Below are 13,944 nucleotides of genomic sequence, written 5' to 3'. Positions count from 1 at the left end.
TCCCTCTCTCATGTTATCTCCTTGCCCACCCATTATCTCCCTCTGGTGTTTTCTCCCCCACCCCTCTTTTTCTCCTTACATGGCCTCCTGACTCACCAGTTTCCTAGCTTTTTGCTTCATCCCTCCAAGTTTCACCTGTCACCTGGTGTTTCTCTCTCCCCTCCCCCCACTTTTCAAATCTGCTTCAGCTTTTTTTCTCCAGTGCTGCCAAAAGGTTTTGGCTTAAAACGTTGGCTGTACTTTTTTCCATAAATGTTGCCTGACCTGCTGAATTCCTGTAGCATTTTGTGTGTTGTTCAGATTTCCAACATCTGCAGATTTTCTCTTGTAGGTGAATAATCAAAATTGGCATTGGTGGGGGAAAACCACTTTATACCTTATAAGCAACACTGTAGGATCTTCTAAATGAGCCTAAGCAGAGAGTCTTACAGACAGGCAGCATCTGCAGAATTCAAACCATTCTAAAGATTAGTTTGCATGTGCAGTGGATTACGGTGAAATGGTCCATCAGTGAATCAGGCTTCTGCTTATTTGGGACAACTCTTAAAGAACAAAATCTAATCAAAAGTATCAGGAATTCCCTTATTTATTTGGGACATTATGATACTTAATTTGAACAGACTTGCTGAACTGTTTCTAACTAGCATCAGTCACATGAACTTGTGTGGCTGCTAGACACAACACCATGCTTAGAACAGTTTTTGTTCAAAGAGTGTCAGATTTGTGTATTTCAAAAAGCAGCGACTGGCAAGAAATAAGCAATAAGACAATTCAAAACTGTTTTGCTCACTTTGGTTTCAAGCATTCAGGAATGGAAATGCCAGTAAATGCTGGGAGTGAAATTGAAATGATCTCACTAGTTTAACAAGTTAGCAACTGTGAAGAATTTGAAGTAATTGACAATCATATTGAATGTTACAATGAAAATGAAGATTTGAAGAATGCAGTCATTGAAAGCATTGTATGAAGGCAGTCCATTATCTGACTTGGGTGTCTGCACTAATTTTGTTCATTTTAAAGTTCAAGAGTTCAAATTATGTATACTATATACAACCTTAAGACTTGTCTCCTTGCAGGCAGCCATAAATAAGAAAAGCAATAGAACACATCTAAAAAGAAACCATCAGACACCCAATGTGCAGGAAAAATATGCAAACAATAAAAGTAAACTAATAACATTTAGAACTGAAATTCATGAATGTGTGTCCATAGTCTAGAACAGGGGTCGGCAACCTTTACCACTGAAAGAGCCATTTGGACCTGTTTCCCACAGAAAAGAAAATACTGGGAGCCACAAAATAATAGGCAATTAAAATATTTATCAGACTTGGTTAATGGGATTTCTGCTCCTGGACCTCAGCGCACAACGTCTGCACATCAGGGCTATATGACGTCACCTTCATCTTTACACAGGGTCGCAAGCTGTCATCTGTGAGGCATGCGCGATGTTTGTTTTTAATAAAGTTCATGTTGGAGAACACCTGCTCACATACATATGTGGATCCAAAGATCGACAGGACTCCCAAGCGCATACTTTTTAATGTTTACATAAATGTCGGGGATAGCATTCCATGTTTCGAACACAAGTTTGTCCGGTTTGAGGAGGTTTTCAATATCACTCCATTTGTGATTCTGAGCAAGAACGGCCTTCTGACGGGCAACATCTTCAGGGTCTGCTGTCAAACGTCTAAACTTGAACACCCATATGTCTTTGTCGGCTATGTCGGCCAGTTCCATCTCAAGAGCAGGTTGACTCACACCTGCCAATGCAGTCGTATTCAGTAGGGATGGATCGATGCTTAGGGGAGTGACGGGGAAGGATAATGTGTTTTTTTCCTCTCTGAACTCACAGAAGTGTTTCCTAAACGATGTTTGCATTGCGATGATTGCAGAATGTAAATACTCCGAATTTATCATGTCGTGAGCTTGTTTGAACTCTCTCAAATTGGGGAAGTGAGACAATGTGCTTTTCTGTAAATCTCTGGCAAGCACTGTCAACTTGCGCTCGAATGCCAAAACATCCTCCAACATGTGCAGGGCTGTGCGTCCTTTCCCCTGAAGAGCTGTGTTCAGCGTGTTCAGGTGCGCTGTCATGTCTACCATGAAGTGTAGCTTTTCCAGCCACTCTGGCTGTTCCAGCTCAGGAAAGGTGAGCCCTTTGCTGCCCTGGAAAGTTTTCACTTCTTCCAGACACGCGACAAAGCGTTTCAGCACCTCCCCTCTTGACAGCCACCAGACTTTGTTGTGCAGCAGGAGATCAGAATATGCATTTTCCAGCTCGTCCAGTAACAAACGGAATTGACGGTGATTTAAACTTTTTGCCATTATTTTATTGACAATCTGAATGACAACATCCATTGCTTCTGTGCATTCCGGAGGAAATGTTTGAGCGCACAGTGCCTCTTGGTGCAAGATGCAGTGAAAAGTCAGCAGCTTTCTGTCCAGCGACTTCTGTAGTAAAGCCACAAATCCCTTGTGCGCTCCTGTCATACTAGGTGCCCCATCAGTAGCTACTGACACCAGGTGGGTGGTCTTTATTCCTTTGGCTCTTAAACAATTCAAGACAGCCTCACAGTTGTCCTTCTCCCGTGTTTGGCCTTTGAGAGATATCAACTCAATCATTTCTTCCTGTGGCCCGGCAGAGTTTACATACCGGCTATTTGTTCAATATCACCTTTGTCTTTAGACTCATCACAGGCAATCGAGTAGGCCACAGCTGAATTGATGTCTTTAATTTGCTGTCTTGTGATGTCTTCTGCCATTTTTATGGTTCTGTCTTTGACAGTCTTTGCAGAGAGGGGCATATCCCTGATTTTCTGCATAATTTCACTCTTGTTTTTAAAGTCTGTGAATAGATGTTCTGAAATCTTAATGAAAGGTTCTTTTATATATTCACCATCTGTAAACTGCTTCCCATGCCTGACTATTTCCTGAGCGGCAACAAAACTGTTATATATAGTTGATTTTCCAGACTTCATCCACTTCTTGAAATGATTTTTGCTCAGATCAACCTTCTGCATCAGTTCTGAAATGGCTTTTTTTCTATCATCTCCATCCGGATATTTTTGAGCAAAGGCTGCGTGTTTATTCTGGAAATGTCCTGCGACTTTTGACTTTTTGTTGTTTGCTAGTTTCTCATTGCATATTAAGCATACCGGTAAACCAGTCTCGTCAGCAGTGAAAGCAAATGAATCTGCCCACATATCATTAAACGTTCTGTTTTCTTCAGTCACTTTTCTTTTTTTTAAGAATTCTCCATAGTTAGCCTACCTTGGATCGAAAAGTTAAAGAAATTGCGCACTGGCGGATGTCAGGTATTGGCAGTGGGGACGTATATTAATAGCGACAAAAAGTACGTTTTATTTAGATTGTACAAGATTACCATAATCTTCAGATTTAGAATTACATTTCAAAAACTAACAAACTAACATAAAATAAATTTTAATTAAATACTCATCATTTATTTTCCAAAGCCACAGGGAGCCGCAGCACAGAGATGAAAGAGCCGCGGGTTGCCGACCCCTGGTCTAGAAGCTAGTCATTGCTGCAGCCAATTCACGAACAGATTAATTGTAGGCCAAATCCTCAGTTCAGCACAGAGATGACAAAAGGTCACAGAACAGTGAGCTGAAATCCGTCCCATCTACTGTGTTCTTTTGATTTACTTCAGTCAAAGGAACAGGGCAGTGTATAGGTTGTCCATCGTATCTGGTGATGTCAGTGAAACCCTGTGCAGGGGAGTTTTTTTTTAAGTGGAAAAGCCATTGCATTGGGACAGTTCCACTCTCAACCTCGGAAGTCCAGGTCCGATGGTACAAGCAGACGTCACGAACTGAGGTTGCAGTGGATATCCATGATAACTTCTGTGCCTTATCATGCCCTTCCCTCTGCACAAAGCATTGCAGAACCACCTTCCTGACTGTTTGATCCACTGGAGCTGACTTTAGATACTAGGACAGTCATGCCCCTTTTTCACTGGGGTATGAAGCCTGCTGGCTTCCCTTGCTTGGTTTAGATGTCTGTTGGAGCGGTGTACCGGGTGGTTGGCCACTTGCTTGCAAACAGCTACTTGGAGTTTAATTTTACAAGTGAGAGCTTGGTGTCCAGTGGGGACCAAAGATGAATGGACATGATACGCCCCTTCAACAGGGGTGCTACCCCCTCCCAGGACACCCCATACATGGTAGCGTACACTGGATGAATTCCTCTGTCACTAACTATAGGAACTAATACATAGTTATATAATACTTCAATACTTCAAATAGTTCTTATTTGTTCTATATATCATTTAAATACTTAATTTGTTACTCAGTTGAACAGTAATTTGTCTTTTTTAAACCTATTTTTATAACTATTTTCACACAACTTCCACTAATTAGGGCAGCTGCTTAATTGGACCCAGTTCATTTTGGCCCTTTGTGTCCCAATTAACCATAATCCACTGTATATGGAATTTTTAATTGCAAACAATGCATTTTGTTGGCTTAATAAAGTTTATGGATTAGTTTGGAAGAGTTGATTTAAAAATTTGATCAAAATGTTTTTTTAAATGGTTATCTTAAAGGGAAGAGGGAGGTAGAAAAATTTAGGGAAGAAATTCCATAGCATCTGATCTAAATGGTTGTCAGTTGTGGGGAGAGAGAGAAGGAATTCAGCTGTGCAAAATTATTTGGAAGAAAATGTTAGTGTGATAAAAGATTTTAAATAAGTTTAAGTTTGAGGCATTGAGAAAGTGGGAATTGATTATGGCTAATGGATGAGTGTTAGAGATACCAGGAAGGTTTTGAGCTTTATTAAGCTGAAAATTGAACTTAAAACAAAGGAAACATGCTCTTAATGATCACCTCATTACTCAACACAGGCTTTATCCTAATAAAATCAAGTGTGAAAATGTACGTTGCACTCATTGATCACAAACCTTTGTTACCAGCAAAGAAATATGCAATGTTATATGAGCACATAGGTCAAGTTACCTACCTTTCTCAAACTGAAGTAGTGCAGCTTTCAAACTATTAAACATTTGAATCATATCTCTATTGTATGAACCATTGAGAATTAGAATTCAGAACCCTATTTAGTTGATTAAGCAGAGTAGGCTTTGCAGCAAGAAGCAAAGTTAATGCATGAAATGTGTCAATGTTTTAATAAATTGAACCTTAAATGTAAAATCGTAGATTACTTGAAATTTGGAGGAAGATAAACCATAGGAAAATGCATGCCAGTCACAAATGTGTCATATCTATAATGCTCATTCTAAAGGAAACTTAGTGAGCATATCTTTAATGACCAATTTAAGTTCTGAAACGGAAAATACTTTTGTATCAAATTATGATATAGTGTGGGCTGTCAGCATTTAAGTGATTTTTGAAGTCTATAAGGCCTTTGTGTAGAGAATAAGATTTTTATTATTAATGCTTCTCAACTAGCTATAACCAGAAAGGTTAAGATTTTGTGGATGTGGTACATTGCTTTGTCAGGAAGGGGTCTAAGCACTGAAACAGTGTACATATTTGACTTATTAGCTGCTACTTGTGAAATGTGTTTGTTTGTTCGTAGTTCAAAATGTGCTACAGAACCAGAAGAAGTTACAGGTGAAGTCACGGAATTTGTTGAAGCAGAACAACAAACTACAGGCTGCGGCACTGTAGAATCAATGAATGATGCTGAACTCTCGCTGAAGGGTGAGCAAGACAGCAACAAAGAATGTAGAAGTGATTTCAGTCAAGTCCAGGCGGTATCACTGCAGTCATCCGATTCAAGTATATGCACTAAACATCAACCAACTGACACAAACATAGTTTTCAATGGAAGTTGTCTGCCAAACTCATGCTGCACAAATTCAGCACAATCTACACAAGAATCTTGGTCCAATAGGGAAAAGACTGGCATTCTAGAGGAAATGTACAACTCATTCCATTACTGGAGGACTCCTATACCTACCATAGACCTTGATTTGGAACTGGAGCCACTGAAATGTCCAGATAAGCAAGAAAGCAAAGATCCAATACAAGCTGAAGCACCATTGAACTGTTCAAGCTTTAGCACAGCTACCAGAAAAGAACTGGAAGAAATGTTGGAAAACTTGGAACCACACGTAGATGACCCAGATGTAAAAGGTACAGTTTACTTATTTTTGTGGTTATACCTAAGGTCATGGGCAGGATCCAGGAGAATCTTTAATGACTTGGCTCATTGTAGCACTTTTTTACAGTTGGCCATGCATTTTGCCTAATGCTATGGATGTTTTGTGCCCATCTGAAAGGTAAACTGGGAATCAATTTTAACAATTTGCCCTTCAAGCACACCTTAAGATTGTGCAACAATTCTAAATTATTTCATTATTGTCTTGAGATGGAGACTTCAGAAGCAGATGAAGACTGATTTGAACTGCATGGTTCTTCATATCTAACGAACAACATCAATGTATATGATAAATACACTGAATGAGAATTGGTAGTTTAATTTCACTAGAAGTGCCAGTGCAGATAAATTAATAATGGTTGTAAAAGATGGTCATGAAAATCAAAACAGATGCTGAATGCACTACTTTACATCTGAAAATGTAAAAGCAAGAAGGAATGTTGCATTATGCAAAGAAGGCAGCATTTGAAATGTGTTTTGACCAAGTGTTTGAGATGAAACTTTGAAAAGATGGGATTGAGTTGAACTGAGTAAACTTTGGTTCCTTTAAGATGAGAAGGTTGTGGGATCTGGGTGCTGAAAGGATTTTATCAGGTGAATTAAGAGTAGCTTTCCCTTCTCAACAAAGAATCCAGTGAAGAGGGGAATTACTGCAAGTAGCACATCCAAGCCTACTGAAATGTTGGTCAAAGTGGTTATGAGCATGCGCTAAATGAGAAAATATGATAATATGTGCTATGCTTAATTTCATATATTGTATTGCAGTTAGGAAAGGTGTCTTCAAATCATGCGATTTAAAGTAGTACATTGAACCATGCGCTAAGGTCAACAAGAATACAAGGAGTGTACAAGGACTTAGAAATGTCTTTTTGCTTTCAGTTTTATGTGAATGAACACCTTGTCTTCCTATACAGTTATAAAAGTGCTGCCTACCTGAAAATGTGGAACACCATCCAAGTATTTGGTATCCTTATAACTCAGGACAAATTAGTTTTGCCAACCACCGCTGTAACAGCAATGTGATGAAAGTCATAGTTAATATAATTTACATGGCAGGAGCTAAGTGTATAATGGAATGTTTGCCAGTTGCCTGTGTGTAGCTACAACACACAAATGGACAGCATCCAGAGTTGAGCAACCTGCTTGATTTGCACCTCATCGATTAATCTAAATATGCACCACCATTTTTATGATTGCGGTGTATACTATTTACAGAATGTACTGCAACAACTCACTGAGCGACCTTCAGCATATCACAAACTTGACTTTAACCTAAGTGAAGTGTGTGTCTTTAATAGCTGTTGGAATTGTCACTGTGTCCACTGTGCAAATTATCCTGATCTGGGCATCTATTGCTATATTTTTTAATTTTCCAGTAATAATATTCTGGAATGTGTTAAAGTTGCAGAACTTGGTCTTTTGTTCAGAACTGGTTATGGGGATCCTATACAAATGATTTTAGGATAGAGTAACATTGCAGGATCCTTCTCTTGGGCATAAATCAGAAGATGGCAATCCAAATATAATATTTAATGGGATTTCACTCTGATAGTGTACAGAGATAATTAGGCAAGTTCAGTAAATGTTTTCCTTGCCAGCTATGCCTGCCCATACTCCTGTAGGTAAATGTGAAGAAAAAAATATTATTGTGGCGGTTTTCTTCTTTCAGAAGAGAACTTGCCAATTAAAATATGCCTTTCAGTTTTATGAACCATACTCCAAGGTGTTCCGCTAAGTTGAGAAAGGACTATCACAAAAAGCTTGTTTCAACTTTTTTGTATAATAGATGTTAGAGATTTATAAGGAACCATTTCCAAAGGAAATGTTTCTGATGTGATGAAAGGTGAGAGCCATTTTATAGGGCCTGAATTCGGAGATGGACAGAGGTGGAGTATAACAAGACCAAAGATGAATTAAGATTTTAAACTCTGAGAGAATCTAATGTAGAGCTGCAAGGGCAAGGAGGATTGAACTGTTCAGCTCGGAGTATGATAGAGATATATATATATATATCTTGAAAACGTATTCAACCCACAACCCTTTGCTCATGTAAATGAGTATTACAACCAAGGATTTTGATCAATATAACTGAGAATTTTTATTGTGAATCACATGATTTTTTTTCACAGCCCAAACAAAAAACAGGGAAATTTGTAAAGCATGGAAAGCAAAATAATTGAAAAACTGAAACGAAATGTAACAGTTGAAAAGTACAGATAGTCCCTGAGTTACGAACGTCTGACTGATGGACAACTTGTACTTACAAACCGAGGAAGGAGAATGCTGTCCACCACTTTAAGTTGGATCGCAATGCCATCTGCCATTTTAAGTCGTTGCTGTTGACACCGTGTTGAGCGTGGAACTTTGCATTTGGCTTAAAATTTTCTTAGCAAGATTCACCCTGACCCTGCCTCCCCTCCCCCCCCCCCCCCCCCCCCCACCGTCCATTCCAGTCAGCTGGTGGCACAGTGAGATCAGCACCGGGCTGGAGAACAGAGATTTCTGAGTTTGATCCAGTGACAGACCGCTCCTGTGCCATTTTAAATTCCCACGCGGAATATTGTGGAGGATCAAATACTCAAACCCAGCACAGCCCCCACTTGTCCCATTTAACCTGTCTCTGTGCAGTGGACTTTTGAACCTGGGGAATTCAGTGTGGTGGTCCTTAGGACCCAGTGGACCTCGGGACCCGCCGCCTGCAATGTTGATTGAAAATAAAGTGGAAATAAAGCGTTTGGAAAGAGATGAAACGCCATCGGTCATTGAAAAAGCGTTAGGCTACAGTCGGCCAACAATTGGAACAATTTTAAAGGATAAAGAGAGAATAATGGAGAATGTGTAAGGTCCTTCCCCGATGAAAGCTACAATTATTACTAAGCAACGAAGTGGTTTAATTATTGGAATACATACGTTTCTTAAGTGTTTTATATGTATAGAAAGGTAAAATATATACTATATACTAAGACAAACCTTTGACTAACTGACACTAAATAATACTGGATGTACTTGTTCCGACTTGCGTACAAATCCGACTTAAAGACGGACTCAGGAACGGAACTCATACATAACCCGGAGACTGCCTCTATTAATCCCCCTTTGCTTAGTACTTGAACCACATGATTCAACAAGATTTGCTCATTCCTCCTTGCAAAATTTTTCTAGCTGTGCCAGGTTAGTTGAGCAGCTGTAGTGGACAGCAATCTTGAGGTCTGAGCGAAGGTGGATGAATACTTTAGAGGGGCTAACATTTCAGCTTTTCAATTTTTTTGGTTTTCATGCTTGACAGTTTTTCCTGTTTTTTGGACTCTACTGTGGAAAAAGGAACAAGTGATTCACAAAGATTTCTCAGTTAAATTGATTAAAATCCCTTGTTGTAATACTCACTTAAGTGAACAAATGTTTGGGGGTCGACCGTGGATGTTGCATCCCAACTGTCTACGTGATATGCAAGCCATGGCAGTATCATATGGAGAGCAGGCTGTCCCTCTCCACCCAGCAGATGAATCCAAATAATTGACAGAGGCTGATACAGTCTTGGCATCTTGCAAGAGTTGTCAGACAGTTTTGAAATCACTGTACTGGACTCCAGCTTCGGATTTTTCCTCAGGGTTTATTTCCAAAGTCTTCCTCATAAGGGGGTATAGCCACAAGGCAGCAGACGTTTGAGATGAAAGTTTTCCTCCGAACTGCCAACCACAGCTGATAAACCCTATCTGCACCGTTAACCCACCTTTACCCCTTCTCCTGTCAGTAGAAACAGTTCCAGTGGGTTTAGTAGCTAAGCAATATGTGAAGGCTAGGAGCTGGATTTGGTTGTCAGAGGCCATTTGAGATGCATGCCATTAGGAGCATTTAATAGGTAGTGGAACTTGTCCCCACTACCACGTCCAGCTATAGCAACCTTAAGTGCTATAGCACTAATTAATAGTACTTATTAAATGTACATTATTAACAACAAAGTTAAGATTGAATGTTGAAAATCCAATTCCAGATGAGACAAAGTTTTAAAAAAAAGTTAAAAAAACAGAAAATGCTGGCAGAACTCAGCAGGCCAGACAGCATCTATGGGAGGAAGTAGTGACGATGTTTTGGGCTGAAACGTTTCAGGAAATGAAGGGTTTCGACCCGAAACGTCGTCACTACTCCTGATGAAGGGTTTTGGCCCGAAACGTCGTCACTACCTCCTCCCATAGATGCTGTCTGGCCTGCTGAGTTCTACCAGTATTTTGTGTTTTTTATTTATTTCCAGCATCTGCAGATTCACTCGTGTTGCCTTTTTTTAAAAAAAAAGTTGCAGGGTTGAAAATGGAGGGGTAGTGATAGTGGTGAAAGTACTTATTTTGTGTGGGCAGTGTTTTTATATCAAAATTTTTAAGAGAAGCCACATAATTAACCCTTTTAGACTTGCTCACAACTGGTTGGAGAACACTTCCAAATCAACTGCTTGCTTTCTTGGAAAAAGGTCATTTGTCCTCAAGTATATTGTCATTCGAGGCAATATTAACTGATCTGCATCTCAGTTTGGTTCCATTATGGTTAACGCACTTGCCCAATGATATTGAAATGTTTGAAATTATTTACTACCAAGTTTTAAGTAACCTTATTGATTGTAAAATTATTATGAGGGTTGTTTTGAAAATGGAGGATATCGTTCTGAAGTGATTACAAAATTAAAGTGAGAATTTTTTTTTGTTTTGCAGCACAAGTGGATGTTCTAACTGCTGCACTGCAAGCTTCAAATCTTGAGTTAAAGGAAGAAAAATCTGTAGGGCCACTGTCTGACCAGACACAGACACAGTCACAGTCACAAACAGAATCTGCTGCAGTTGATACCACAAGTATTGACCAGGACAATGTGCCTTTAACGGCTGAAATTTCAGCTATCGTTGAGGTAGGGTAGCCATCACGGAGGCTTGGACTTTGGCATTCTTTTAATGAATGACATGTTGGCTAAATCTAGTGATTGGCCAAAGGTTAATTGCCATTAGTATCCGGTAGTTTATTGATTTGATTTTACAGTACACTAAAAGTAATTTTTTCACGTAAAATGACATTAAATCCAACTTGAAAATGTGGAGTTCCAACTGGATAGATATGCATGGGGGTCTGTGTTCTCTGATCATCCACCCAGAAGCAACCACAATTTTCATCCAGAAACTTAACTTTTAATTGATATGAGGGTCTGCCTGGTAGTTCAGGTAATAAGAATAATATGGAAAATGGACAACTGATACTCTTGCATCAAATGTTCATTTTTTTAAATTCATATTCTCTGTTCACCATGTACATTCTGATATGGTGCTTATACTAAGATCATAACTATGTATTTCTGACATTTTTTACTTCTTTTTATTTTGTAGCTTGTTTGACTTGAGCTCCAAGTTTGCCCTTCACTCCTTTTGATCCATGTCCATTTTAGTTAAATTGGTACTTCATAGGGTTTCATTTTAAAGCTAATTTTAAGGAGAGCAGTCCTTGGTAAATGAACTATGTGATACCTAGAGACATCCACTGAGCTAATTCCAGTGCTTGAATATCTTCCTTGGTGCTCTGCTCAGAAAACACCTCAGGAATTGTAACCAGTTTTGGCCAGAGTACTACAATATTAGGAACACTTTATCAGGCTAATTCTGAGCATAAAATTTTGTTTTACTTAACAATGGCTGCACAGTCATAAATACTATGTCCTGTGTTTGTGCTTATGAATACTTGATTTTTGTATGCAGTACTCGATACATCATTTTTGAACCAAATAGTCTGATTTAGCAACTAGTTCAAAAATCATTTTGATTTCTGAGGAAAGATCTTAGCCCAAAACATTGATTGTTTATTCCTCTGCATAGATGTTCTTTGACCTGTTGAATACCTCTAGCATTTTGCGTGTGCTCAAGGTTTGCAGCATCTCCAGAGAATTTGTGTTTTTACATCTTTGATCAGTTGAACTGCTACATTGTGATCTAAGCTTACTGAAATTGCGATTTAGTCACTCATAATTTGGGACGAAGCTGCTTTATTGAAAGCTAAATATATTGTACAAATTGTAAGATATTTTAAAAAAAAATTTAGAATGAAGTTAGTGTTTTATATATAATATCTAATCTGCTCTCACTCCACACCTTTGCAAAATAATTTATTAATTTGGGAAATGCCAATATCAGTGCTTGAATTTAGTAATAACTAAGTTAGTTTTATCAACTACATCTGTGTTCACCTGTATTTACAGGAAGATTGTGTTAGTGATCCAATGCATGTCAACCAATCACCGAATGCATCGCCCTTTTCAACAATGGTACCAGATGATCGTGTATTCACCTATTTCGAGACGGTGAGATTATGAAAAAAGTTTGCATGCAAAAATTTCATGAAAAATCTTAAATATTGTGATTAAAGAACAAGAGTTTGTAAATTACTGCCCTGACAAATTTGGTTACCAAGTCCGGCATTTAGTTTTATCAACTTTGCTGAACTTCAGATTGTCAGTGATTTTTGCATTTCCTTCTCTGAGCACCTTTCTGAATTGAACTTTTTGAAGTAAGGAGAAATTGCACCAACCCATGGTGTATAGTGTTGAAAGCCAGTATTGCAAGCAGATAAAATAGTGCTGATTCTCAAACATTCAGTTATCTGGAAGCATTATGTAGCTTATTGTTCTTGGCCATGTTTGGCCCTCTGCATCTGCTCTGCCATTTATCATGATCTGGGCCAATTTTTGACCAGATTTTCACTTTCCAGCACTCTGCATATCCCTTGATTTCATAAATATCCAGAAATCTATTGATTTTTTTAAATGAAATTATTCAGCTTTTTCAACCATGCAGGATAGAGAATACCAAAGATTCATCACCCTTTAAAGAAGTCTGTAATAGTTTCTATAGTAATCAGTCTATTCCTTTATTCTGAGACTGACCTCTGTAGTTATAGATTGCTGTGGCAGGGGAAATTCACCCTGTGGAGCCTGGTTAAAACGTTTAGTCTCAGACGTCACTTCTTATTCTACAAACTGCAGAAAAGTTAGGCCTATTCTACCTAATCTCTCTACGTACAGCCAGCATGCTATCCCAAGACCAGCCTTTGATTCTTTATTGCAAGTAGTTCCTTTTACTAGGTTATAAGACCAAGCCTGTACATAATACCTGTTTTGGACTTGCCAGGGCCTCTGTTACTATAGTATGACATCTTTATAAATGTATTCCAATCTTGTCATATTTAAGACCAATCTGTAATCTCCCTTGCTTGCAAGTAAAGCTATTGCTTTATTCTAATATAACGTAGTGGATGTCATTTATTCAGGTTTTTAAGATCATTTTCAAAATGCGTCCATTTGTTTAACAGTCATGTGCTGTGTTTGTTTAGCTTTTGGAACCCAACACTTAGCAAAATCACGAACATTTACTTGGAGACATGAGAAATCTGTCGTCTGAGTGATCATTAGACACAATTAAAACTCATCTGTGCAGCCAGCGAAGATGTGCCACGATGTTACCTGAGCTGAAGTAGTTCAGTTATGCTGCAGAAGCTAGGAATATTCTCCCTAGAGTGAAGGAGTTTAAGGCGGGACATTGAGTCTTATAAAATTGAGGGCTATAGATAAATAAGATTACAGGAAACCTCTGCATATCATAGATAGATAAATATAGGGTCAAGAAAGAGATTCAGAGGGGATATGTGGAGGACTTGCTTCATCTCAAAAGTGTCAAGATTATTGGAGCATTTTTGAAGGAAGTGGTTGAAGCAAAGTCACTGACAGCTTTTAAGTTGTGTCCAAAATGAGCATATGAATTACTTAGATGTAGAGAGCTGTGG

General features: G+C 38.7%; 1 protein-coding gene across 6 annotated transcripts in view; it reads left to right on the top strand.

The window, feature by feature from the left end:
• LOC132397428 (serine/threonine-protein phosphatase 4 regulatory subunit 1-like) overlaps positions 1–13,944 on the top strand; it is a 74,757-nt gene that overhangs the window by 36,211 nt on the left and 24,602 nt on the right. For all 6 annotated transcript variants that reach the window (XM_059976233.1, XM_059976248.1, XM_059976216.1 and 3 more), the window contains 3 exons: positions 5,557–6,116; positions 10,842–11,032; positions 12,365–12,466. In XM_059976233.1, coding sequence (XP_059832216.1) covers positions 5,557–6,116; positions 10,842–11,032; positions 12,365–12,466 — 853 coding nt within the window. The remainder of the gene's footprint in view (positions 1–5,556; positions 6,117–10,841; positions 11,033–12,364; positions 12,467–13,944) is intronic.

This window comes from Hypanus sabinus, chromosome 1 (assembly GCF_030144855.1).
Source record: "Hypanus sabinus isolate sHypSab1 chromosome 1, sHypSab1.hap1, whole genome shotgun sequence".
Taxonomy (NCBI): Eukaryota; Metazoa; Chordata; class Chondrichthyes; order Myliobatiformes; family Dasyatidae; genus Hypanus; species Hypanus sabinus.
The sequence above is the reverse complement of the archived record's forward strand: the minus strand, read 5'-3'. Positions and strand labels throughout refer to the sequence as shown.